The sequence below is a fragment of the Neopelma chrysocephalum genome, unplaced genomic scaffold, assembly GCF_003984885.1.
Source record: "Neopelma chrysocephalum unplaced genomic scaffold, ASM398488v2 Primary Assembly neopelma1_70, whole genome shotgun sequence".
NCBI classification, from domain to species: domain Eukaryota; kingdom Metazoa; phylum Chordata; class Aves; order Passeriformes; family Pipridae; genus Neopelma; species Neopelma chrysocephalum.
Genome location: NW_020897730.1, coordinates 4,164,414 through 4,189,544, shown reverse-complemented (window position 1 = coordinate 4,189,544; position 25,131 = coordinate 4,164,414). Strand labels below are relative to the sequence as shown.

The following is a 25,131-nucleotide window of genomic DNA, read 5'->3' as shown; positions in this document are numbered from 1 at the left end:
TTTCTGAGTGTTGAAAACATACCAGTGAATGTATTTACAGACAGCATAATCTGGAAGAACTCAGTTGAACAGCAGATATAATCAAGGTTGCTTAAAGATAATGCCCATGGAGTTGCAGATTAAGCATTTCTCAATTGCATCATTTTCCTAGTGACTCTCTGCTTCCTTTTCTGGGTCTCCAGTAGACTGCAGGAGGGCTGAGAGGAAGACTGCAGGTGGGCTTGGTGTCAATAAAATGATTTTACTTTATGAAGCCAGGATTTGAAGGCTTTTCAAAGTCTGTTGGACTTTCAGAAACATGGAAACTGTAGAAGACTACATTTTTAACCAATTAGATTGATCACTAATATTTTTAAATACTCAAGATTACATATTGCCAAGCTATATGCCTTTGTAATATTTGATTATATGTTTCCTGAAGGTCTGAAAGGAGAGACCAGTAGGGCAACTCCACTACCTGCATTGCCAGGACCTCAAGGACCAGATGGTTTACCTGGACCCCCAGGAGTGCCTGGTGAGTACATCTGCAGTAGATACAGGAAAATCAGGGATACACTGATTGGGATTTCTCTCCCAGCTTTGGCCAGGTAAAACTGTTGGGTTGCTTTGGAAAAAACTATAAAAAGGATTTCTGTGGTACAGAAACTTTGGAATTAGCTGCAACATTCCCTGTCAAGAAAACTAGTGGAAATGGATGTGAATAGGAAGGGCACACAGGGCCATGTCCAAGGTGTGCAGTATGGCAGAGATTCTGAGCAACCTTATGCTTTGAGTTGGTTCCTCCAAGAACTAGAAACGTTTGGTGCATGTGCTGCAGCTTGTATATCCAGAAAGGTGCTTCTGGCATAGTTTTGACAATAGCATATCCTAAATTATACTGGGACTGCTGCAACCTTTAAAACAGAAGGAATAAAATTAGGTTAAAGCATTCTTTGTGAAGGCCTTGGCCCTTCTCATGCTTTGCAGAGGCACAGTCAAAAAGTATCAGTATTATTACTCTGTTCCTGGTTACTTTCTGACATGACTTCTACTAACCCTTGAACTAAAATATTAAGAACCCAAGTTTCTCTCTTGGGGGGAGGGGTTTCGGCTTGGATTCTTAGTGGGATTTTTTGGTTGCTGGTGTTCTAAATTTTGCAGAATTTTTGAATGGACTAAAGGGCAGTAAGTGACAGAGTAACCATAATGTGTCCTGGCATGGGTTTTGTGGAACAATAGTCCTTAAAACTGCCCTGAACAGCACAGGAAATTTTTTGACAGCTTTATGGTAGCTTCTGATCCAAGCCTCACCCCTATAATATGTGTTTGTATCCTCTCAAGGAATGGAAGATTTTTATCTGCACATAGCTGTTCCTAGGAATCTTGAATTTTGCCAGATTGCATAAGAACAACTCACAGACTCATACCTGCTTTGACACTGAGAATGCAATTAGCATTTTAACTGTGAAAACTTGCAGTGGAGGAGAAAGAGTGTCTAAGTTCTAATATAATCTACAGTCATGTCCTAATTAGCAATAATAAACTATAACACAACTAATCTTACAAGCTGATGTTCTGTGGTAAGATATTTCACAGTTTACTTTTTTTCTTTGTACAGGTAGGGTTGGAGCAAGAGGTCAGCCAGGTGATTCAGGACATTCAGGGCCAACAGGTGACACAGGCTATCCAGGGCTTGGGTTTCCTGGAAACCCAGGTCCAAAAGGTAAAATACTCCTTTTGATCTTCTTCCGAAAAAAAAAAACAAAACCAAAGAAATCTACCTTTTTTTTTTCAGTCTACCCTAAAACTAATTAGCAAGTAAAAAAAAAAAAAAAAAATCAATTAACATTTGTCAGACAGGTAAATGTTTTTAGCAATCTTGTAATTTACTGCCTTAAGTCTTAGAAATTGCAAGTTTGAAATATTTTGAAGTATTTCAGAGTATCAAGTATCAAAGCTGACAGAAGGAAGGTATTTTAAGACATTGATGCTTTCTGGAATACTGCCCAAACAGGTGCAGCCATCTCATCTGAGTGCCACACTTATTTCAGATGGATTCTCTTTACCTGGATATGTGTTTACAAAGACAGAGATGTATAACTGTCAGTTATTTTTAATCCGTTTTGGTTCTGTACAATGCAATACCTGTTCTAACATGCAGGTAATAGAAAGCATTTTGAATATTGCAAATTTGGCCATTCCCATGCAAAGTCATTCCCATGCACCCTTTGAACACTAGAAATACTTAGAAATTCTCACAATCCTGTAAGAACAGGATGAAAAAATAAAAGCTCTGATACTGAAACTACCACCAAGCTGCTTGTTGAAGAAAGTAGGGAAAGTAGAGAACTGACATCAGAATAGCTTGACTTTAAAAAAAAAGACTCCCATGTTAAATAACTGGTTTGAAGCAAGTAACCAATGTTACAGTCAACACTGAGGGAATGTCTATTGGGGAATTTGTAAGGAACAAGATGCAAAGTGTCACATCAACTCTGAACCAAATGCACTCTTCAGCTCCTGTAAGCTGCCTTACTGTCAGAGGCTTATGACTGCATCCATACAAATCCCCATTTGTAAAATAAAGTGATAACCACAGCATCTGTACTGCCATTTAATTCCTTCTGCAGGAGATAAAGGACTTGCAGGAGGCAGAGGGGCACCAGGTTTTGAAGGAAAAGTTGGAGATCCAGGCCGAGCTGGAAACCTAGGACAACCAGGAGAAAAGGTTTGGTTAGAAATATGGCAGAGATTTTTCCATAGGTCCAAATTTATTCCAAATAAATTAGGAAATGTAAGGAACAGAGGAGCTTCTATATTTCCTGACCAGTGATGCACAACTTATGAAATTAAATTCTTTATATAAAAAGGGGCTCAAGCCAAAATTTTAAATTCTAATAAAGAATTCTGGAAATCTTAAATGTTTGGGAAGTTTTCCTGCTTCAGTTTTCAGAGCACAAGGATGATATTGCTTTGGTATGGAACCTGCAGCTGGTCAGTAAGGAACATCCTTTGGTCTCTGAATTGAAACCATCAGAAATTATAGTGTGAAAGATCCACAGGGAATAAAGAGAATTACTCTAAGGAAATAAGTTAATTAATTGTTTGCACAGTGGAGAAAACGTTTTGGCAGATTTGCAAAGTATAACAGGTTGTTTACACTTCACTCTGTGTTGCAGGGTGACCCAGGCATGGTTATTCCTGGAGAGCCAGGTAGACTGGGTGCACCAGGAGGTCATGGCATTCCTGGCTCAAAAGGTGAAGGTGGACTTCCAGGACTTCCAGGTCCCCCAGGGCATCCTGGACATGATGGTGCCGATGGCCTAAGAGGTAACATTGTCAAAGGAGCTCAGGGAGCACAGCAAGTTATTTTAAGGAAAGCCAAGTCAAACAATTCTCACTGAAAGCCTGAAACTTCTTCTTAATATAGTTATGAATCCAGTCTCCTTTCTTTCAGGAGATCGTGGCTCACCTGGAGTTCCTGGAGATCCAGGTTTTCCAGGGCAACCTGCCGAATGTCTTATTGGCCTGCCAGGTTTGCCAGGTGGCCAGGGAGCTACAGGCCCACCAGGTAGGACCTTCTGAACCAAAAGTGCCATTTGGCTGTTTCTGCCTTCCAATGGCCTAAGGGAGCTGAAATTGTTTCTGGATGTTGGTTATAGAATAGTATGTAAGAAAATATGAGCCCATTTAAAAGATGCTCTTTCTACAGATGAGAGGAAGAAAATGCAGTGACAAAGGTGGGTTAAAATTCAGATTCTGTTGTACAGTATAAAGAGTAATCAAATCAAATTCCACAGAAAAAAAGGATATTTCAGTCATTTGAACTATGGGACCAAACTTAGATTCTGTGCTGCAATGTGATTGATAAAGAAATAAAGGAAGAGCTCAGCTAGGCAGGAAAACAGTTTGGGGTCCCAAAAGTACCTGCATATACCTGCATGTGATATATATATATATATCATATACTGCATATGATATCTGCACACTCAGATACCCTGCACAGTCCTTCTCCTACATATGATCTCAAAAGGATTTTATTTTTTTGTTTTTTGAGAATGAATACAGAATTGGTGGGTTTTCATGTTTGGGTTTTTTTTTCTCTTTCTGAGAAAGAACAGAACTGTCTACTCTCACTTTTTTTCTTTTTCTCTTCCCTTTTCAAAAAACTCAACCTTCAGCTCTTCTAAGATTTTCTGAACATGTATGTTGTCTCACAGATCTAATATTTAGCCCTCAACAAGAGTTCAAGAAGAGTTTCATGGTCATGATGGCAAGACAGAGATGAAGGTTTATTTTTGAGACATGTACCATACTACACTGTCATGCATTTTTCATAGGAGGAAGAGGTTCACAAGGTTCAAAAGGAAGACTAGGTCCTCCTGGCTTGAGTATCCCAGGAATCCATGGGAAGCCTGGGGAACCTGGATTAATAGGTCTTCAGGGAAATGCAGGATTACCTGGTCCCAAGGGGCAACCTGGAAGGCCAGGAATCTCTGGTGTGCCAGGTAAGGATTCCCCAAATACTTGTTTTGACATAGCAATTAAGTCAGTCTTTGCAAAAAGATGTCAGTCCTGCTTTTCCAGATTGAAGATGCTGAAATATTTTTTCCATCAGTAGCTTTCATATATCTTTGAGATCTACATGGAAAACTTCCTTAAATGATGAGCATATTTTGAAGATGTTGTGAAACAGTATGGAATTTTCTGTAACAGTCTTCTCTGAACAGAGTGTTACATTTTTTCTTGTGCAGTCATATCCTTGTAGTAGGACATGAAACAGCATTCAAAGCAACTCCTCAGCATAATGGAAGTGTAAAGCATTTTGTTATTTTTCAGCATCCCTTTTCAAACAGATAGCTTGTAATGCCATCTTCTTTGTCTTAAAAAGCAAGTTCAGATCTTGAATCTGACAGAGTTGAGTCAGATCAAGCTCCATCACTAACCACAGATAACTTAAGTAAGTAATCCCTGTAGGGTTGACTTGGATTTGTTTGGGTTTTTCTCAGAAATGTGTTCAAATTCAATTTGAAGAATAAAATAAATCAGTCATGTAATGCTTCTTGTTTCTTATAAAGATTTTTCCTTAGTATCACACCATTACTCTGTGGGAAGGAGATGGTACATAGCTTTTTATAGAGAGAATCTGTAAAACTTATGTTAAATATGTAGCACTTGGCTCAGTTATGCAAACATACACCTCTGCTGTCCTTTGAGGGGAGCTGTCATGTCCCAGCTGGCCTTCAACTCCTGAGCCAGAAAGGGTTGTCTTTCCCATACACCTCATGACAGATCTCCCATGCCTGTTGGTTATCTCAGTCATTGTCCTCACTGTCAGTTATTTCATTCATTTATAGAAGCTGTTGCAGCTTCCAATTTCTGTAGTTTGGGAGTTGTAAGTCCTGTTCCTGTGCTTAGAGACAGTAAAACTGGTTTGGACAGTTTCAGAAATTGAGAAAAAAAATAAAATAAGCAATTAAACATTGAAATTACAGACATATGTGTAGTTTTCTGAAGTAATGTTCTGTTTAGCTGATCAAATACTAACAAATATGTTCCAATTGCTTCAATTCCACAGGCTCAAGGGGAGAGCCAGGTATAATGGGCCTGTTAGGAAGTCCTGGACCCCCTGGTGTGATGGGACGACCAGGCAACCCGGGTATCAGAGGCAAGTAACTATAGTATCTGCCTTCATTATTACTTAGAATATAGGAACTTCCATGCTGAAGTTACTCTTGTGATCCTTTTTGATGTGTTGTATCACTCCTGATTACACATGTCACACTGGAATTACTGGAATGTCTTTGAGCCTTGGTAAATCTTCATCTTCTCTATGTGTGCAGTCTGCAGACTGAATGACAACATTATATTTTTTTTTTAGCAGTTTTGACTTGCCACCTTTTCTGTTTCATTGGTATTTGTAAAAGTGGCTGGTGATTTGCTAAGTAAAGAGCAGAGAGTTTTTTACTCTACTCTTTCCATTCCATAAGGATATCATTATTATATCTATTGAACAGATACACAATTATATGTATATTCAGTATAAGAAATCCTTACCATCTCTTGCCATAATCTGTACTCATTAATGTTTTATTGATGATAGGAGCAGTTAAGCTAGTTTAGGTTGTTGATCTGGAATGTGTATTTACATGTGTAAATTACAACTGCCCTTGAAGACTGGCTGTTACTTTGCTTCATTTATTATATCATCTAGTCAGGTTTCTTCAGAAAATTTCATTCTGTTTTCCTGCAGGCTCTCCTGGCTTCCCAGGAATAAAGGGAAGAAAAGGGTTTCTTGGAGAAAAAGGTGAACCAGGTGATAAAGGTTTTCCTGGACCATCTGAGACCTTGGTTGCTATTGGGGATAAAGGAGAACGAGGCTTAAAAGGTACACACTCATTGGGCTGTCAGTCAAAACTAGTCAGGGTTGTCATTTATGTGGCATTTCCAGTGGACTCTAAAACATGGAACAAACTGATTCTACTATTGAGAGTATTCACATGACTTTGAAATAATTATTGCTGAACACTGTAACTGCCTTCTTATTTATGGGATAGTTGGATATTACACTGAATATTTATTTCCATTTTAACAAGCCCATATTCCTTTAAAAACCTCTTATTTTAATGCTATACCAGTAATAACATGTCAGTAGTACCAGGAGGCTTATATACAGATATGCTATAGATTCATGTTTTTAGACATTTGGTATTGTGTGCACAGAAAGGGGTGCACTTCCCAATTGGATTTTGGATTGCAAAGATATTGAATCTTCTCAGGAATACTTGACAGTCAGAAGAATTCCTTTGTTTGCAATATTAATATGGACTCTCTGTATGAGTTGTACATGCTTAACTAATTCTATCTGGCTTTTTGTGCCAATGTTTTCCTATGGAAGCTTTCAGGTCTCTACATGAAAATTACAGAAGGCATTAAATGTGAGCTTGTGTTTTGCTTATGTGTGTTCAGAGTGGAAAAACCTATGCTCTGCTTCTGTTTCATTAGCTTTAAGAGTGATAAAATTTTAAACTTTGCCTAAGACTTACATTCTAAGATGTTGGTTTTGTAATTTTTTGGTAATGAAACTTTGTTTTAGGAGTTCAAGGAAGAATGGGTCTAAGGGGAGAAAAAGGAGATATCGGTGTGCAAGGTCCCCCAGGTCCTGATGGGTCTGAAGGAATACCTGGTCTCCCAGGTATGGAATATGTATATTGAAAATTCTTTTGTCACGTGGACAGCGAGATGCTGCTGCCTCAATGCACATCAACTTGGCTCCAGAAGCAGCATCACCCTCTCTTTATTAACTCCGCAGCCTTTCTGAGAATTCTGAAACAGCAATTTCAAAAACTGCTCTTTGAAAGTCACAGCAGCGACCACCAAATGATACTTTGTTCTCTTTCAAATACAGACCACTGTTTGGGGTAACAAGCAGAAAATAATATTAAATCCTGAATAACAATAGCTTTAAAATCTAAAAGATGATGAAGCCAATGAATAAAAATTGGTATTTATAAAAGGTGGAGTTTGAATTACCAATATTATTAAAAAAATAATTCTAAAATATCAACATTGCAGTTGTGCACAAAAATATTTTAGAAGCTTTTTTAATTTCAGACTAATTTTTCCTTTTCAAAGACTACATGTTTAGCTTATATTTTGAAATTTTGCAGATTTTCAGTGAAAAGCAGATTTAAAAATGAGAGGTATTGCTAGTACTCTGGAATTTAGAGAGAATGTTCAAAACATTCTAGATGCATCTAGGTCTCGCAGTCATTAAACTGAATGCTAATTTAGCCAAATTAATTTAAAGATAAGTGTCTGGGGGAAAAAGTGCCTAAATCACACTCAGGAGGTTTTTATTACATACTACTCATGAGAAGTCCATAATGAATGAATCATAATGTGTTGTGACGTGCCCAGAAACCAGACCAAACTGGGGGTAACAATGAAAGAAGAGTACAGTGCACAAATACAAATTCATGATCTTGATCAAATTCTGCAAAAGTATATTTCAGTTCCTGCCCCAAAGTGCTGAGGTCACAAATATTAATTTTAATGTTGATACATAAGGTGTTTGTTATTTCCTTGACCTTCTGACAACAATAATGGTAATTTTATCTGTGTCTGGGGCAAGAGGCTACATGTTGATTATTTAATAATAATGGCCCATCTTCGCGAACGAAGATTTGGGGAAAGGTCTTTTACCTTTCCAGCCTGCGCAATGGATTTTTTAGGTGAGACACAGCCTGCGCTGAACTGAGCCCACCCTTTAATCCTAAGGTTCATCTGCCGGGGCACAGTAATATACCAAAAGAAGGGGTGTGGTAGAGTATTTGTATTCATGACAGCTCTAACAGCCAGCCAGTGTCTAAAGCAATCATGGGAAGATGACACTTATTTCTTCTTCTTGCAGGTGTCAAAGGATTTATGGGTCTTCCAGGGATTCCTGGAGAACATGGATTTCCAGGTGCACCAGGAGACAAAGGGTACATGGGATTTCCAGGTAATTTTCTGTCAAGCCATATTACAAGTTCATAAAGTTGTACAGAAACATTTGCACAGGTCTGAGCTGGGAACACCACACAATACTTAGACTGGAATTTATTCTTTGCAGTACCTATAGACTTACCACCACCCCAGCATTTGCAGAATGAAGTTCTCCCTCTCTCTCTAAATTAAATAGAACTCCTTTGGTTTATATATTGTTACAAGTAAGAACCTCTTTTTAATATGTTTAGAAATAAAAACACTGGCTCTGTAAATCACTTTATTGAAGAATTAATATCTGAATATATGAGCAGTAGTTCACAAACACAAGGTGCGATATGCAATTATGATCCCTTTAAGAATCGTATCAATATCTATATTATACCAGGTCCAAAAGGGCAGAAAGGATCTCCAGGCTTTCCAGGACCATCAGGTGACCCTGGGCTACCAGGCTATGGTGGCTTTCCAGGTGACAAAGGAGATCCTGGGTACCCATCTGTTGGGCCTCCAGGAGAAGCTGGTCCAAAGGTATGCAGTGGAAAAATTATCCTATTAGGCAGTGAGCAGAGCCTTTGACTGTAGAAACAGAACAACATGTAAGCAAGAGCTGCAGAGTTTGCAGAAGTAGATTATTTGTTAGTGACATGAAATATGAAAATTCTATTGTGTCTTAGGAGAAGTTTTTTAATTCATCACACTTCACTTTTTTTTGTGCAAAAATTTCTTATTTGTAAAGATGGAACATCTTGGAAATAACTTTGTTTCTGTAAAAGTTCCTCATCCATTAAGAACAAGAACTTGCACTGAAAAAGTCAGCAATAGGAATACTTGTACATTAAAAATCATCTTAGTAAATGCCACAGTTTTGTAATCTAAACTTGTACTGGTTGGTTTTGAAAGTTTAGTAATATCCTTGCACAAGATTATTTTTTTTCTTAGCAAAATATGTTACATTCAGTATATATTACATTCGGTCATATATGCTGCAGATAAGTAGGAATGTACGTTTAGATCAAAAAGGAGCTGTTAGAATAAAATTGAAGTCTGCATGCCAGTGAAAATATCTAAAGACAGAACTTGGCTTATATAGGTTAAAGATAGATCTTTGTTTCTTAGCTATGTCTAAAGGATTAGTGGTATTATGAGAAGATCTCATATTAGTCTGCTCTGATTTTTGTCTAAAAATCATAATGAGACATAATGATTACACAACCTTTAAAATTACATGTGATTCTTCTATTGTTCAAATATGGAATGTAATGTATTTAATGTAATGTGACTTTTTACCTGTTTGTGTGCAATTGCTATTTCTCAGGGAGATCCAGGTCCTCCAGGAGTTCTTGGCAGCAAAGGAGAAAAAGGATCCCAGGGTCATCCAGGACGTGAAGGAGCATCAGGACCACGTGGGATCAGAGGGGAAACTGGAGGTGCAGAAATCCCAGGTATGGGGTATTTTGGAGGGGTGGGGAGCTGGTGACATGCTGGTGGAAGAAGTTTCTCAATAAACTCCACAGAGTGCTGTGGGGTGGCACATTTATATTGGACTGCTGGAACCTCCCCAGCTCCTTTGTGGGCAGTGCAGCCAGGCCAGCTGATGTCTCCTAGATCCCTTTTGCAGCTGGCACAAGCTGAAATGACAGCAAAGCTCTCAAACTGAGTCGGCATCTAGTGATAATGCCTCTTCTCCTCTCCCACACTCTTTGTTCTTCCAGGAAAGTGTGGACCCCCTGGAGATACCGGTGCTAAAGGACGGCAGGGCCACCCAGGACAGCGGGGCGTTCCAGGCCCTCCTGGTATGGTGTAGAGCATCTCTCCTAAATCACTGCCCCTTGGTTTGGGATTTTATTTCAACTCAAGGCTTTGTTTACCTCCTCTTGTTCGAGATAAGGTTTTCAACAGCCAGTTTTCAATGTCATCAATTCAGCTGAGGCAACAAGCTTTAATTTTGTTTCAGCACTGGAAAGCTTTGTGTCCTTTTTATTTTTTAATATATATCCAGATGTCTCAAGATGTGATATCCACCCAGTTATAAGAAAGGCTTGCTCTACCTCCTAAAAGAGAATAATAAGCTAAGATATAGCTAGATGAGGAGAAGAAAATTAGAGTAGAAGGAGGGGACAAAGTTGTAGTTGTTTGTTGAAGAAACAACTAAAACAGAATTAAAAATATACCTAAGGGACAGTGTGTAAATATACAGCAACAGAGAGGTAGGTATGCATTGCAGGCTTTATTATGCCTGTGAAAATAGCGAGGGTGTTGAGTCCATTGAAGTCCAGTGAGCTCAATAAAAACTATATGCTGCTCTTTATACCATCTTATATGGTTTATATACCAACACATCTTTGGTACCTTTGAAGTAGCTGAACTAATTAAATTTTAATAAAAGGGAGTCATATCTTTTCCCACTGAAATGCAGAATAATGGAAGTGAAAATGGTATTGTGGTCCACTGTGATTCACAGGTGCTGTTGGAGTCCCTGGAAAAAATGGACTTGTTGGTGAAAGAGGTACTCAAGGTCAGGATGGTATGCCTGGTCCCCCAGGAGCAAAAGGAGAACCAGGTAACACCACTGAAATATTTTCATTCTATTTTACAATTGTTTTTTTTCTGCAATTAAACTGACAAGGATTATTTGGGAAGGATTAATAAGGAGCTTCTGTGGAGCCAAAGATAAGTTTATAAGTAGAAGGTCATTCACAGGTTTTTCTATGTAATTATTGTACATGCTGTACAACCCAAATGCTTTATAAATACTGTTATACATGTGATTAGTGCTAATGTCACCTGAAACTGTTAATGTCTGCAAGAGTCAAAGTATTGCTGTTAACAATTCTTATGTGTTTAATCTCAAAGAGATTAAAAGGACCAAAACCCTTTTAAAGGAGTCTTCTGTCTTACATGGAAATAAAATGAATCACAGTGTTTTCTTACATGAATAGTGAAGGTTTCCATGACATGGACCTTGGGTTGTAAAACCTTCTATTTAAATGTCACTCCTGATGTGAACCTTGTCCACAGATAGATTTAGTCCTCTACTGAATTCTGACAGAAAATGTTTACACATTTTACACTGAAAATGTTTCTTTGCCTGTTAGTATAAGAGGCTACTGAGAAGGCATTCATAGAATTTAGAAAGTTTTTTTCATAATAACTTTGAAGTAATCACTGTTAACATATTTTCTTCTGTAGGTAATTACATTTATTTTTCTATTTTTCTTGATAATTAACTTAAATGTAGGGGGTTTTCTGGTTTTTTTCTTTTGAAAAGAAGACGAAGCTTATTATTGTGGAATATACCTCAAATATGATTGAACAATAAGATGTCCTACCACAAAGAAAAATTAAAAATTAAATTTGTGTTTCCGTAGAGAAGAAATGAAAATAATAAATTATATTTTACATGTAACTGAACCCTACATTTTTATTCAGTAAATTCTGAAGAAATGTATGAAATATTAGACAACTGTGATGTTTTCTAACAATTATTTAGGACTTAATGTGACCTAATATTTTGTAGGAGCACCAGGGAGAGGGATTCCTGGCCTTCGAGGTATTCCTGGTCGTAGAGGTGAGTTGGCTTTTCAAAAAGCAAAAGCTTAATTTATAAATGCCCAAATCACCATCTTTTAAGTCAAATCCTGCTTTCAGATGCTTGAAATGGCACTAAGAGTGTCAGAGGAAGTCAGGAGTTATTCTATGGTTTTGATCAGTGATTTGGTCCTATATATTAAATGTCAAGAGTTGTTGCTTGTAAAGTTTAGACTACTGTAAAAGGGAAATAAAAAATCTGAATTCTATGGTCTCGTGAAGGTGACATATACATTCTAGAGCTTTTGAAATGTTACTGTGATACATAATTTGATTAATAGAGCATACCCCCATGCAAACAGAAGATGGTGCTGAATACTAAGCATACTCTCAGGAAGATGCAGTGATTGCATTTTAATTTTGTTTATCTTCCTTTTTATATTGATGAACAGTTGACTGAGGGGATTCTTCATATTTTTTATGTTTTGCATTGTGCTGGTAGAAATCCATGGATTTGTTTTACTTTAAAAAAGTAAATTTAAAGCACTTCAAGATCAACTTCAGAACAATATCCCTTTGGAGTAGTCTCTTATTTTGTTGTATTCATATTGATGCTCCTACCTGGAATTCAGTTTAAAAGAATTTGTTAATTCTGATCTACATAGAAGCATTTCTTCTACTTATGCATCAATAAGTATTCCCTTCTCTGGTCTTTCTACTCTTCTCTCAAGTTTATTCCTTGGTATGAGCAATCTCTGAAGTGGAGTTTTAAAATAAATAAACCACAGTGTGTACACTGCCTTGCAGTGAGTCCTGTGTTCTCACAACTGCTTTTCTTTAGGTGGCCCTGGAGACTCCATAATAAAAACAAAGGCTGAATTCCACCTTTGTGGTGTAGGAAACACATATTTTGAGTAGTCACATCACCTGGTCATCTTGGCAGCACTCCCCAAATGTAACATTTATACTTTGCAGGAATCAAGGGGGACATGGGGCTGCCTGGTTTCCCTGGGCCTCCAGGTATGAAAGGCCATCCAGGTGATCAAGGACCCATTGGACCTCCTGGCTTAGTGGGGTTACCTGGATTTCAAGGCCCAACAGGCATGGCAATCACTGGCCAAAAGGGCAATAGAGGAATTGCTGGTGCACATGGAAGACCAGGTGTGTTGTTATAACTCTTTATTTATCTGAAATTATGTAATTGAAAGCAGAAGTTAGCCTGTCCAGAATTCAAGGTTGAAAGGGGTATTCCCCCAAGAGAGCTTCATAATTAAACAGATAGTTCCTTTAGCAGTTAGTGCAATATTACCATTGCAAACAACAAGATGATCTGTGCAGTGGCATGTAAATTGAAATAACTCTAAGCTTTGCAGTCCACTCAATTGCATTATGTTGTTTTCTTCCCATGTGGTCTGTAAGGCAGCTGAGATCCAACTTAAAGTGACATAGCAAGAGTGTGTAGATGTGGCACTAAGGGACATGGTTCAGTGGAGGACTTGGCAGTGTTGGGTTTACAGTTGGACTTGATGATCTTAAAGGTCTTTTCCAACCTAAATGAATTCTGTGATTCCAGGCTTAACTACAACTGAAGGATATTCAAAAACCTGTAGTGCTATAGAACACTGCAAGAACTCACTTCTGATCTCAGATTAAATGAGTGGGCTAGGAAAAAGTCTTTGATTATTTTATTTTTAAAGTGGGTATAATTCCTTGGAAATCACTGAGGTGAGGTGGTGAACATGAGTATCATTATGGAGCCACTGAATGTTTCCCTGTGTTGCATGTAATCTGTGTGCAAACCTGTTGGCAGTAGCCTTGACTTACTCTGATGTTTCTGTACAGGTGCTCCTGGTTTTCCAGGGCTTCCTGGTCTTTCCACTTCCAGCATTAAAGGAAGCAAAGGTGTCAGAGGAGCGGATGGAATACCAGGGCCAACAGGCCCAGCTGGTGACATTGGCCCTCCTGGTCCAAAAGTCAGTGAAAGGAATATTGTTTCCTACTGCATTGATAATTTGTTCTTACCATGAAAATAATACCCATGATGATAAAAAAAAACCTCAAACCCCACAACCAACCAACAAATCCACCCCCATCCCTCACATATCTTTAAAAAAAAACTTGTAAAGGAGGGAAGACCAAAATGAATATGAGAAGTAGGTTTTATGGATTTAAATGGATAAAAAAGAAATTTTCTTGAATTTCTGGCATGTCATTTCCCTGATTGTTCTCTATTACAGAATAATGCGAACAAAGACATAACTATTTCTAACATGCTCAAAAACGGAGCAGATAATTCTAGTTGCAGCATGTTCTGTGAACATAATGCTGTGAATATTCTGAACAAAAAGAAAATGTACTTCATAACGTGCAGATGCTGCTCCTGTTTATTATTGATGTTATCTGATTTGCAGGGAATAGAAGGTCGATCAGGCTATCCTGGTGCCATAGGGAACCCTGGATTTCTTGGATTCCCGGGTGTAAAAGGTATTCATATATTTATTATGTACACTTCTGTGTGTCAAAAACAAGCATTTACATGTTGTGTTATAATATTATTTGTTAAATAGTATGAGGAGTGGTTCTAGACACATGAGGTTTTGCTATGAAGATCAGAGTATTGGTCAGCTCCAAATGAAAGCACTCACTAGTGAAAAGGAGTGTTTTCATTGAGGTACATCCTATGGGTGTGTCCAATTTGAATTTCAAACACTTGAAAAACTACACAACACTCTTAAAGCTTTCAGCATAACAGACTAGGGTTAAAAGGAGTTGAACTGCACTTGAAGGCAGCACTTGACCTGTAAATTCAATGACAGAAACATATGAGATAGACAGGGCATAGCTGAGATTTTAAATTAGGTTTATGTGACCAGCCATTGTATAAAGACAGGCACGACAACACCTTCTCATAAATGGAGTGCACTTGACCTATACATTCTACAGTAACAGCAGAGATGAAGAAGTCCACTTTCACATTTCAGATGAGTCTATAGGCTGTGTTACCCTTTGGGAACTTTGCATGGATCATGAAGGACCCTTCAATAAGCCTCTGAAACTTTGACAGTTGTTTTGACATTTTAAACCAGACAGATGTATCTTCAATTTTCTTTTGTAGGAGAAAAGGGGAATCAGGGGCCCCCTGGACCACAAGGTGCAGAAGGGCCAAGGGGACCAAAGGGCCAGCATGGTAACCAACCCTTCTCCTTCCAATACCAGCTGACTTAAATTGATTTGTTTGTTTTGTTTTGTAGTTTGTTTGCTTTCTGTTAATCTAAAGCAATAGGTCTTCTATATATTTGTGCTCCTAGGCCTTCCTGGAGTCACTGGGAGAGTATTCTCCATCCCAGGAAACAAGGGTCCTCCTGGACTGCCGGGAATGCCAGGAGCACCAGGTGATCAAGGAATTCAAGGAATTCCTGGACTACCAGGTGATCTATATTTTTATCTCTGTGCATGTTTGTATGTGCTGCTTAGTGGAACATTTTGGTTTGGTGGGAAAACATGCTTCTGCATAGAAAATTGTCATGTCTTTAAAAAAACCTCACCATATTTAAAAATAGCTTTTTGTACCTTGTTAACACCCTTATATTTATAACCTGTCCCATTCCACCAGCCCTCCTCCCTTGCAGTGAATGAGTGAGTATGTCCTTCAACATAAGCTTAAGCAACATAGTGCAATAATAAGTAAACTTGGATCAAAACATTTGCTATTTTCATACAACCAGAACCATGCTCAGGATGTTTGTCATTTTGTGGGGGAAATGACCACATGTAATAAAAGTCTAGATAATAAAAGTTCTAGATGTGCTACAAAGTGATTGTGTCTGTCATAGTCTGGGAGTGGGAAGGAAAAGGCACCAGAAGTGAAGCCTGCCAGAGCTGTGAGGAATGGGGCAGCAAGGAGCAGGTAGGATAAGAAGGATATGCAGTGGGTACTTGGCCACCCTTCCCAGTATCACAGCTTTGGACTCCACAGGAAGGGAGCTCTTCAGGGGGCAGACTTGCTACGTGGCATTCTTCTTTAGTACATTTAATGTTTCCTTGTAATCTTTCTGGTAGGAAATATGATGGCAGTAGCACTTGCAGACAGTCTCAAAACCTAGTAAACTCATGTTGATGTTTGTATTCTAACACAGCTACATTTATGTGTTATTTTAACATTATTTTTCAACAGTTATTGAAATCTGGAGTAACTACTGCTATATGCTTCTGGTTTTTTGTTGATTCCAATTTAGGACCTAAAGGAGTAAAAGGTCTACCAGGAAGTTTCGGTCATCCAGGTCATCCAGGACCGCCTGGTCCAAAAGGAGACAGGGGATTTCCTGGAGAAAGAGGTACAGCAAAGCAGACATCTCTCTTAGATTGGTACTACTGAATTTACAGATAAACTGTATTGCTGATTTCTGTAAATCTTTCTTTTTGCCTGTATTGAGATTCTGTAACATTTACAGTAGCTGTAGAGCCACAAGCACATGTAAGCACATTCTTAGCTTTTAACAGAGGCACATTCACAACTGAAATAATAATTTACAAAAATATGCCTTGACTGTGCTGCTCTGTTATTAATCACATCTATTTATTCACTTGAAATCCCTAGGTATTGGAGTGCCTTTTTACTACATCAAAATAGAACTAAATGTTTTTATTCAGGCATGACAAAATGTTTTTAAGGTATTTTTTGTAAAAATGGCCATGGTTCTTTAAAATACCTCACCATTCCATGAAACTACACAGTGTAAAGCTACCTGAGCTAGGTCTGAAAGAGTTAATATATCTAGCAACAAATACTACCAATTTTCAAGTTGTATCTTCTTACTGATAAATTTTTTATTAGTTTTCAAATGGTTTCACTAATTTAAATGAAGTGAAAATTCAAACAAAATGATAATTTTTGCAATCATATTTATTTCCCCTCCACAGGACAACCTGGACTGATTGGCTTTCCAGGTCTGCAGGGGTTACCTGGATCACCAGGTACTATCATTGCTGGTCCAACAAGAAAAGGTTTTATCTTTACCCGGCACAGTCAGACAACAAAGATTCCTTCATGCCCACGTGGGACATCCCAGATCTATGTTGGCTATTCCCTGCTTTTTGTCCAAGGAAATGAACGAGCACATGGACAAGATCTTGGTACTGTATTAGGAAAAAATTTCAGATCCTTTTTTTAGAGTCCAGTAATGCTAAATTGTCCTGAGACCAAACTTACAGTAAGTGTCCCAGATGAACATTGGTGTCAACCATCTGTCTCCAGTGATCTGCTGCTCTGAGACAATTCAGCAATCTTGGCTTGAAAGACCCCTTTCTGTCCAGCACTCCCATATTCCCTTAGAGGTTTTGAGGAAGAATTCAGTTATTTATGGATGGATGTCTAGCATAAATGTTCCCAATATTTGCACAGGATCTGAGGGAGTATCTTGCATTTTCGGAGACTAAATGGGATACTGGAAAATGTGTGAAAAATGTCACCAGAAACTTCTGCTAAAGCAGCTGAATTCCTATCACTGTGTCAAGGACTGATACCATTCAAGAACATATTATTTTAACAGATTTTGTTCTTAGCCCTTGTTTTTTATATAGATATTTTTATATAAACCCTAAACATGTTACTTTCAGATAATTCTACTATACAGACACTTTTTATAGACCAGCTGTTTTAATTCCTACTGTAGTAGATTGGGTGCCATTGTGTATCTCTTCCATTTGCTGCACTAAATATAACTTCCAGTCTGTCACAAACCTCTCCTCCTTTGTCTTTTAGGAACAGCTGGCAGCTGCCTGCAGAGATTTACCACCATGCCATTCCTGTTCTGTAGCCCCAATGATGTTTGTAGCTTTGCCTCTCGCAATGACTATTCCTACTGGCTGTCCACTGCTGTGGTAATGCCCCCAGACATGGCACCTATTTCTGGCAGGGCACTGGAGCCCCAGATAAGCAGGTAAGAGGATAAGAATTTCAGCTCTTCTGCCCTGGAACCACAGAGACATCATAAATTGTTTTGAGTGGCAAAGGTCTTAGGCAAAGACGTGCCCATCTCAGCCAGTACAAGCACTGACTTCAAAAACCCAATCTTTGATTACTCATCTGAATATGCCAAATATGCAGTGATACTGTAGAAAAGCTAGAATACAGCTGGGGTCCCATCACAGGGCCTATTCTCTGCCAACACAAGAAGATGGCACACAGTCGTACTGATTGCAGTGATATTGTTTTTAAAACCCTAAAATTTTGTATATCAGAGGCAGACTAAAATGAAATAAATACATGTTATTTTACAATACAGTACAAATCAAGCTCTGCTTTCAATTATGAGCGATATGTTTACTGTAGTTGGTGAAGAACATTGTGAGCTGGGGCTAAAGGGTCTCTGCTATGAAACATCCTTGTGCAAGTGTGGCCCTTTCTAGTTGCTTAGAGCACGTGAGAAGGACGAAGAGCAACTTAACAGAAAAAGCTTTAAAAGCATGAAAGGCCTAGAGCAGCAAAGTCCAAAATGGGAAGGCATCTGTCCTGCCCTACCCAGTTGTTGCAATCTGGTAGCTCAGCTTCATAGTTTCCTCATTTAGGAAATAAAGATTACTTCTTCTAATTTTAGCAAATAAAGGTACAGAACTTTCATCTAAACCACAGCAACATAAAGTAGTGAGCACATAAAAAAGGTAAAATTTCACTTGTTACTTCATTAAAGGCACCATTAGGAAGCTCAAATGTTCTGGGATTAATTCCCATCTTAAAACAATTTTTTGTCTGGTGTTACTCGTAGGGATTACAAAGCAATTGCAAAATGAGGTAAACTGGTAACCTTCAATTTACTTACCTCCTGTTTAAACAGAGAAAACCTGTATGAGTTGTAACATTTACAGCAAGCCCTGCCATGAGGTAGCCACTGTCCTAGAAGACAGAAATTTGTTCTGCTTTCATGTTTTCCCTCATGTCTGCACTGTGCTTTCCTTCACAGGTGTGTTGTGTGTGAAGGAGCTGCAATGGTAATAGCAGTTCACAGCCAAACAACTGTAGTTCCTGCATGTCCAGAAGGCTGGATATCTCTCTGGAAGGGTTTTTCTTTTGTAATGGTAAGGATATAATGACTTGATTTATTAGTTTTATGTCCTCTGATTTTCATTGGCGTTTTCAGCTGTTCACAGCTCATTTGTTTCTTAATCATGGTTAAATTTTTTTATGCCTTTGCCAAGAAGTAGACAATAGTTCTATTAATTCTTATTCAATTCCAAAAGCACAGAAACAACTATTCTGATGTGTCCTCAGAAATAGGTGGCAGGAGGAAAAAGGGAAAAGATGAAAAGAGAACCGTAGGATTTTAGTCTGACAAAAATAACTGCATGCACTCATTTTCATACGTCATGTTAAGATCTAGGAGACAGAGTTGGAGAGTGGAGTGGTTAAACTGGTGCTGAACACAAAAACACAGAAATAACTGACCTACTTGTATGCCAGGAAGTTCTTTAAAAAATCAGAACTTGGGACTGAACACAGAAAGCTAAAATCAAAAAAGCAAAAAACTGCCTCAGCAATTTTGATGCCATAATGAGATAGGAGTGAAGAAAGTTTGTAATGTGACTTCAAATTGAGAACTGATTATGGGAATAAAGGTGTATCAATACTAGAGGATATAGCACTTCATCTTTGTTATTCATGCCTGTGGAATGTCGTAGACATGCCAGAAAATGAACATAAAAGACAGAATTAAAAAAAATCTCTTTTTTTTCATGAATTAAAGTCCTTTTAGGACTAGTGTGAAATTCGTTGTCTGTCCTGCAATTTGGCTCTAAGTAGTAATAATAATAATAAACTTGGAAAAGCTTAAGAGAATTTTTGCAGCATCTGCTTAAAATAATTTGCTTGTTTCCAACATCAGCAAAGTTGAATGGTATTTTCTAGCCAATTTTCTAATGTCATAAATTATTTTAGAGCTATTTCTACAGGCATTTACCAACATCAGAAAAGGAAAATGCTTTTTTTGCCTTTTGTGTTTCAAGAAGTAATCAATGCAACTAAAAATATGAAAACACACACTCACCCATTTGGCTTATTTGTGATTTATTTACTGTAGTCCTTGACTGTACAGAAGCCAGATACTTTCTAGTCTTTGTAATGGTTGGTTTCATGCCTTTTCATGCAGCAGAAAAAGGACTTGAGAAATGCCATAAATGTTTGAATTTTCATAAGGCTTCTGTGCTTCATTTTAAGTTTTATCAAACTAATCTGTGTTCAATTTGGTTTCTCCAAGACACAACACAGAACATATGCTATGTTTTAGAAAGAGATTGGTTTTTTGCCTGCAGTTTAATAAAAGCTGATGGACGAGTTCTCATTAAAAGATGCATTGTTGGTTACAGTACACGAGTGCCGGCTCAGAAGCTTCTGGCCAAGCATTGGCATCTCCTGGATCTTGTCTGGAGGAATTCCGAGCCGTCCCGTTCATAGAGTGTCACGGCAGGGGAACGTGCAACTACTACACAAATTCCTACAGCTTCTGGTTGGCAACGTTAAATCCAAGAAGAATGTTCAGGTAACTGTGCTTCCCTGCATCCATACCCATCACACCCATGCTGCAAGTGCCTGAGGAGACACCAAGTGCTTGTGGGGGCTTCCTCCATAATTCCCCTCAGGGTAGGCATCCCTCTTTGTTAGGTTCAGGGTCTGTAGCATGCAGATGCTTTCATGAGCCAAGGATTTCAAGGTTGCTGTCAATAATTCCATATCCAAAATTGCATCGTCTCTCCATGTTTTTTAAAGAAAAAAATTAAATGTTTTCTTTCTTTTAGGAGACCTGTGCCACAGACTTTGAAAGCAGGAGAACTAGAAAATATCATCAGTCGTTGTCAGGTCTGCATGAAGAGACCAATCTAAACAGTGGCCACTCTTGATAGAACATGAAACTCTGCTTTTATTACAAAAAATTGCCTAACTCTGAAGAGCTATAATTTATTAAAGTCCAGCTGCGTCTGGAGAGAAAATTATAAATTGCCAGTGCAGCACTGTGGTGAGGCAGGGCAACAGTTTGACTTTTGTGTTTGGCAAATGACAAAGCACTTTGTTGGAGGAAGCCTGTCAAGGCAATCTGCAGGGGCTTCTGCTGAACCATGGCATTTCTGAGCTGCATCTCCATGATAAAACCACAGCATCACCAGATCTTTAATGAAAGATGTTAATGCTGCCTTGTGTCATGTGCTTTTCAAACAGCAAGACAAGCTAAAGCTCCTGTATCAGCTTACATATGTTCAGTGTTCCAAGTGGATATTTAAATAAGATGACAATCTGGCACTTATGAGCAATAGGGTTCAATAGGAAATATTTTCAGTGCACTTTTAACTATATAATGATTCCTTGAGAGTTGTTTTGGTTTGGTTTTCTTGTCTAATAAACAAGTATCTCCCCACTTCCCTCACCCTTCCTCTGGCTGGCAAACAGGAATCCAATCTTTGTTGTATCACTGCGCTGATGCTGGTTCCTGACTGGCCAGAAGGGAGCACCCCATGCACTGGGCAGGCAGGACAGCGGGGACAGGCACTGGATGTGTCCTCCAGAGTGACTGTGGCTAAGGGCTGACTCATTGAAAGTGATGGAAAGTTTTCATTAGATTCCATGGTTAGATCATGAGATCTTTTAAGTTCCTCAAAAGCTGACAGTATTATGATCACATGCTTTCATCTCTCCCGAAGAATAACTATTTACCATATCATAATTTTGGATTCTGTTGGAATTAACAATTACCATATGGCTCAAGGGCTCCCATGGCATTATGAGGTTATCACCCATCAGGATGTGATTTCTATTTTATTTTTAATAGATAACAAAATCTATAATATTTCCATTTTATAATAGTCCATATTTAAATATTTATCACAAATTATATTCTGTATTTAAATATTTATCACACATTTCAGAAATGAAACCATTTGTTCCATCCAGACAAATGTGTGCATCCAAAATTTTAAAAAAGACTGATATTTAAATTGTACCATCTAAGCACTGACTTATACAAGAGAATCCAACTGTAAATGAACATAAATACTTGAAAAGCACTTTCATTTACTCATATAACTTATATAAAATTGTAGCTCTGAAGTTGTTTTTTTTAATATTTATAACATTGCACTTGCAAGGCTATTTAAAATTGTAATGTTGACATTTAAAATGTTAATATTTTTTAATACTTGCACAATCTATCAGAATTCCAGTATTTAGTGTTACAGAAGAAGCTTAATTCATCTGAATAGTTCTGTAAATGCACCACTTAAATGTAGGGTCTAGCAATTCAGTGAAATAACCAAGATTTCTCATTTAGGTGTTTTTTAAGCCAGTGAAATTTTATATTGTTTCTGTTAAAATACTTGCATTGTGTTTGTCTGACTGTTTGAATTTTCAGTGTTAACCTAACTAAGAAAAGGTTTTGTCTGTGTTCCATGCCAGTACCTTACAATGGAGCAAATGTGAGGATACCATTTACATGGACTGAATGGATATTTTAAAATTATTGTTTGCTTGAACAGTCGTAGTACTTCTGTTTGCAAGGTATAATTGTGAATTTGCAGGGTTTTATGAAGAATCTTTATGCAGATGCACTACTGATAAGAAGGTATTAATGTCAAGTTAATATTTAGTCTTTTATTTGAACCAGGCTTGGGGTTGAGGTTGTTTTCCTTAAAACAATCACATACTAGATTTTTCCATAAATGCTGAAGATTGCTTTAAATACTCAAAGCTAAAGACCACACCTGTTGCTTGTTAGGTTGTTGGGGTTTTAGTGGTTTCAGTGGTTTCTTTTTTCATTAAGGCTCATTACAGTCACCCAAAGGCCCTTGTATATGATACACAATCGATGACGTGGAAACCCTCATGTAAAACTTGCTAGTAAAATGCAAATGTGAGCACCTGAGGTTAAAGTCTGCTGGAAATGGCCAGCAGAGGATAATGCGTAAGGAGAAGGGAACAGATTGTGGTTTTAAAGTCCAAAAGGTAAGTTACAAAGGGTTATGTTTCATAGTATTTCACAAAACTGGAAGCGATGCCTTGCTCTCAGTTTTGGATTCAGCTGCTCACTTTTTGTGTGGCCTTCAACAAGTTACTAAAGAAAGATGTTCATAAATAGCTTTAGATTTTGATTGCTCAAGGTCAGTCTTTCTTTCCAAAGCATGAAATACAACTGCAGGGACACATGTTCGTCAAGCATGGCATACTACAAGCTGGACACTGGAAATCAAATTAAAACTTGAAAAAAGTTGGTGTAAACGTCTCTCTGCAGATGCAGATCATGTTACTTCCCTACTGCTAACGATTGTTGTGAGGATTAGTTAACTCATGTCTGTAAATGCTTTGGGAGCCTTAACTGGAAAGAGCTGATGAGGTGCAAGGTGTTAATATATTGTACTGAAAGAATGGATGCATGAGAAATAATGAGCAAACCATGGGGGCTGTACTCTGCTAAATACAGCCAAATAAAAATATTTTGACTAAATAAAAGACCCATTTCCTGTTAGTTTTTTTTTGTTTTGTTCTTTCCAGAGCTAATGATCTTGTCCACTACCTGTGCATACAAAAAAAAAAATAGTGTCATCTGATTAAAAGACAGTAGGTAGAACTTGCCCTCAAAATGACACTCGCTCTCTCCAACCTGGACTACATTAGAAGTTGAGCACTTCACCATAAATCCCAAACTGGATTTCTGCATGCTCTCTGTCTTCCTAGATATATTCCTACATAGGATGCTGCGATGAGCTGTGGTTTTTTTCTTCTTATCAGCTGGTCCAGGGCTGCTGTGGATTCAGTCTGAGAACTGATAACTGATAATAGGTGTTGATACCACACTGATGTTTTGGTTGTTGCTCTGTAGTGCTTACTCTCAGTCAAGGAGTGCACAGTGTCCCAGGTCTGCCAGTGAGGAGGTGCACAGAAAGCTTAGAGGGAGCATGGCCAGGACAGGTGCCTCGAATTTTCCATAGGGCAATTCCACACCATAGGATGTCATGCCCAATAACACCCAGTAACTGAGGAAGTTACCTGGATGGTGGATCAGGGACAGGCTTGGCATTGGCCAGCAGGTGGTGAACAACTGTTATTGTCATCACTGGCCTTCCTTACTTGGGTTTTATCTCCTTCTCTCTCTCTCTCCTTTTTATTACAATTATTATTATTATTAGGATCATTATTACTACTTTGTTTTAATTATAAAACTGTTCTTATCTCAACATGAGTTCTATTTTCTTTTCTTTCCCAATTCTCCTCCCCATCCCATGATGGGGTGGGGTGTGGGGAGTGAGTGAGTGGCTGCCTGGTGTTTGGTACCAGCAGATTGGATGCAGCAGAAAGAAGAGGGCCCACCTAAAATTATTATCAAGATTTCAGCATGAAAATAAGAAAGACAAACCAAGAGAACAGTGTTGCATGCAACATTCTTAAGGATGGCCTTTTAAATCTCTGAACAAGAAAATCAAGGATATCTGCAGCAGGATCTGCAAACTGTCAAAGAAAATGACTTGTGCTAAGACTTCTACACAATGAAAAAAATGGAAAAAACATCCTGACGGGGGAAGGGGTAGAGCCTGATGCATTTCAGTTCTTCTGGAGATTGGACAGAATACAGGGGCTGGGCAGTCATGATCCCCTGGTGGTAATTCACAATGTGATACTACTGGAGGATTTCCTGTGAATGAGGACAACTCAAGTGACCACTAGGCTGTGACCACTTTTATTACACGACCACTGACTTCATTAACGACAGTCACATATTCAATGGAATAGAAACAGTCACATCATTGATCTCAACATAAAATTATATGTGGTGAAACACGGAAGATGGACCATATTTCTAGTGTGCTTGAAGAACCAGTTTTTAAACTACTTATAATTGCTTTTGGGTTTTTTTAGGGGGGGTTGTTCATTTGTTTTGGGGTTTTGTTTGGTTTGGGTTTGTTTTTTGGGTTTTTTTTCTTTTAAAGATAAAATCCTATTGATAGTTTGTAAATCTTAAAGCCTAGAGAAGAGGCAAAACTGAGGACTCCTCATCCAGAATGATGAGGATTGCCTGGTAAGGTGTGCCAACAACTTGGGTTGAAGGAGGCCAAGTGCGAGATCATATATCTTAAGGCAACTGATGTATAATTCTCAATGTTATA

At 38.2% G+C, this 25,131-nt stretch overlaps 1 protein-coding gene across 2 annotated transcripts in view; it reads left to right on the top strand.

The window, feature by feature from the left end:
- COL4A3 (collagen type IV alpha 3 chain) overlaps positions 1–23,474 on the top strand; it is a 58,940-nt gene extending 35,466 nt beyond the window's left edge. For both annotated transcript variants that reach the window (XM_027686068.1, XM_027686069.1), the window contains 26 exons: positions 422–514; positions 1,598–1,702; positions 2,610–2,707; positions 3,159–3,309; positions 3,437–3,550; positions 4,320–4,487; positions 5,558–5,647; positions 6,233–6,367; positions 7,076–7,174; positions 8,393–8,482; positions 8,855–8,994; positions 9,782–9,908; positions 10,179–10,259; positions 10,928–11,026; positions 11,984–12,034; positions 12,970–13,155; positions 13,837–13,967; positions 14,406–14,478; positions 15,110–15,181; positions 15,303–15,422; positions 16,230–16,328; positions 16,915–17,127; positions 17,756–17,933; positions 18,954–19,068; positions 20,353–20,525; positions 20,782–23,474. In XM_027686068.1, coding sequence (XP_027541869.1) covers positions 422–514; positions 1,598–1,702; positions 2,610–2,707; positions 3,159–3,309; positions 3,437–3,550; positions 4,320–4,487; positions 5,558–5,647; positions 6,233–6,367; positions 7,076–7,174; positions 8,393–8,482; positions 8,855–8,994; positions 9,782–9,908; positions 10,179–10,259; positions 10,928–11,026; positions 11,984–12,034; positions 12,970–13,155; positions 13,837–13,967; positions 14,406–14,478; positions 15,110–15,181; positions 15,303–15,422; positions 16,230–16,328; positions 16,915–17,127; positions 17,756–17,933; positions 18,954–19,068; positions 20,353–20,525; positions 20,782–20,866 — 3,086 coding nt within the window. In that variant the 3' untranslated portion in view covers positions 20,867–23,474. The remainder of the gene's footprint in view (positions 1–421; positions 515–1,597; positions 1,703–2,609; positions 2,708–3,158; positions 3,310–3,436; positions 3,551–4,319; positions 4,488–5,557; positions 5,648–6,232; positions 6,368–7,075; positions 7,175–8,392; positions 8,483–8,854; positions 8,995–9,781; positions 9,909–10,178; positions 10,260–10,927; positions 11,027–11,983; positions 12,035–12,969; positions 13,156–13,836; positions 13,968–14,405; positions 14,479–15,109; positions 15,182–15,302; positions 15,423–16,229; positions 16,329–16,914; positions 17,128–17,755; positions 17,934–18,953; positions 19,069–20,352; positions 20,526–20,781) is intronic.
- Positions 23,475–25,131: the final 1,657 nt, after the last annotated feature.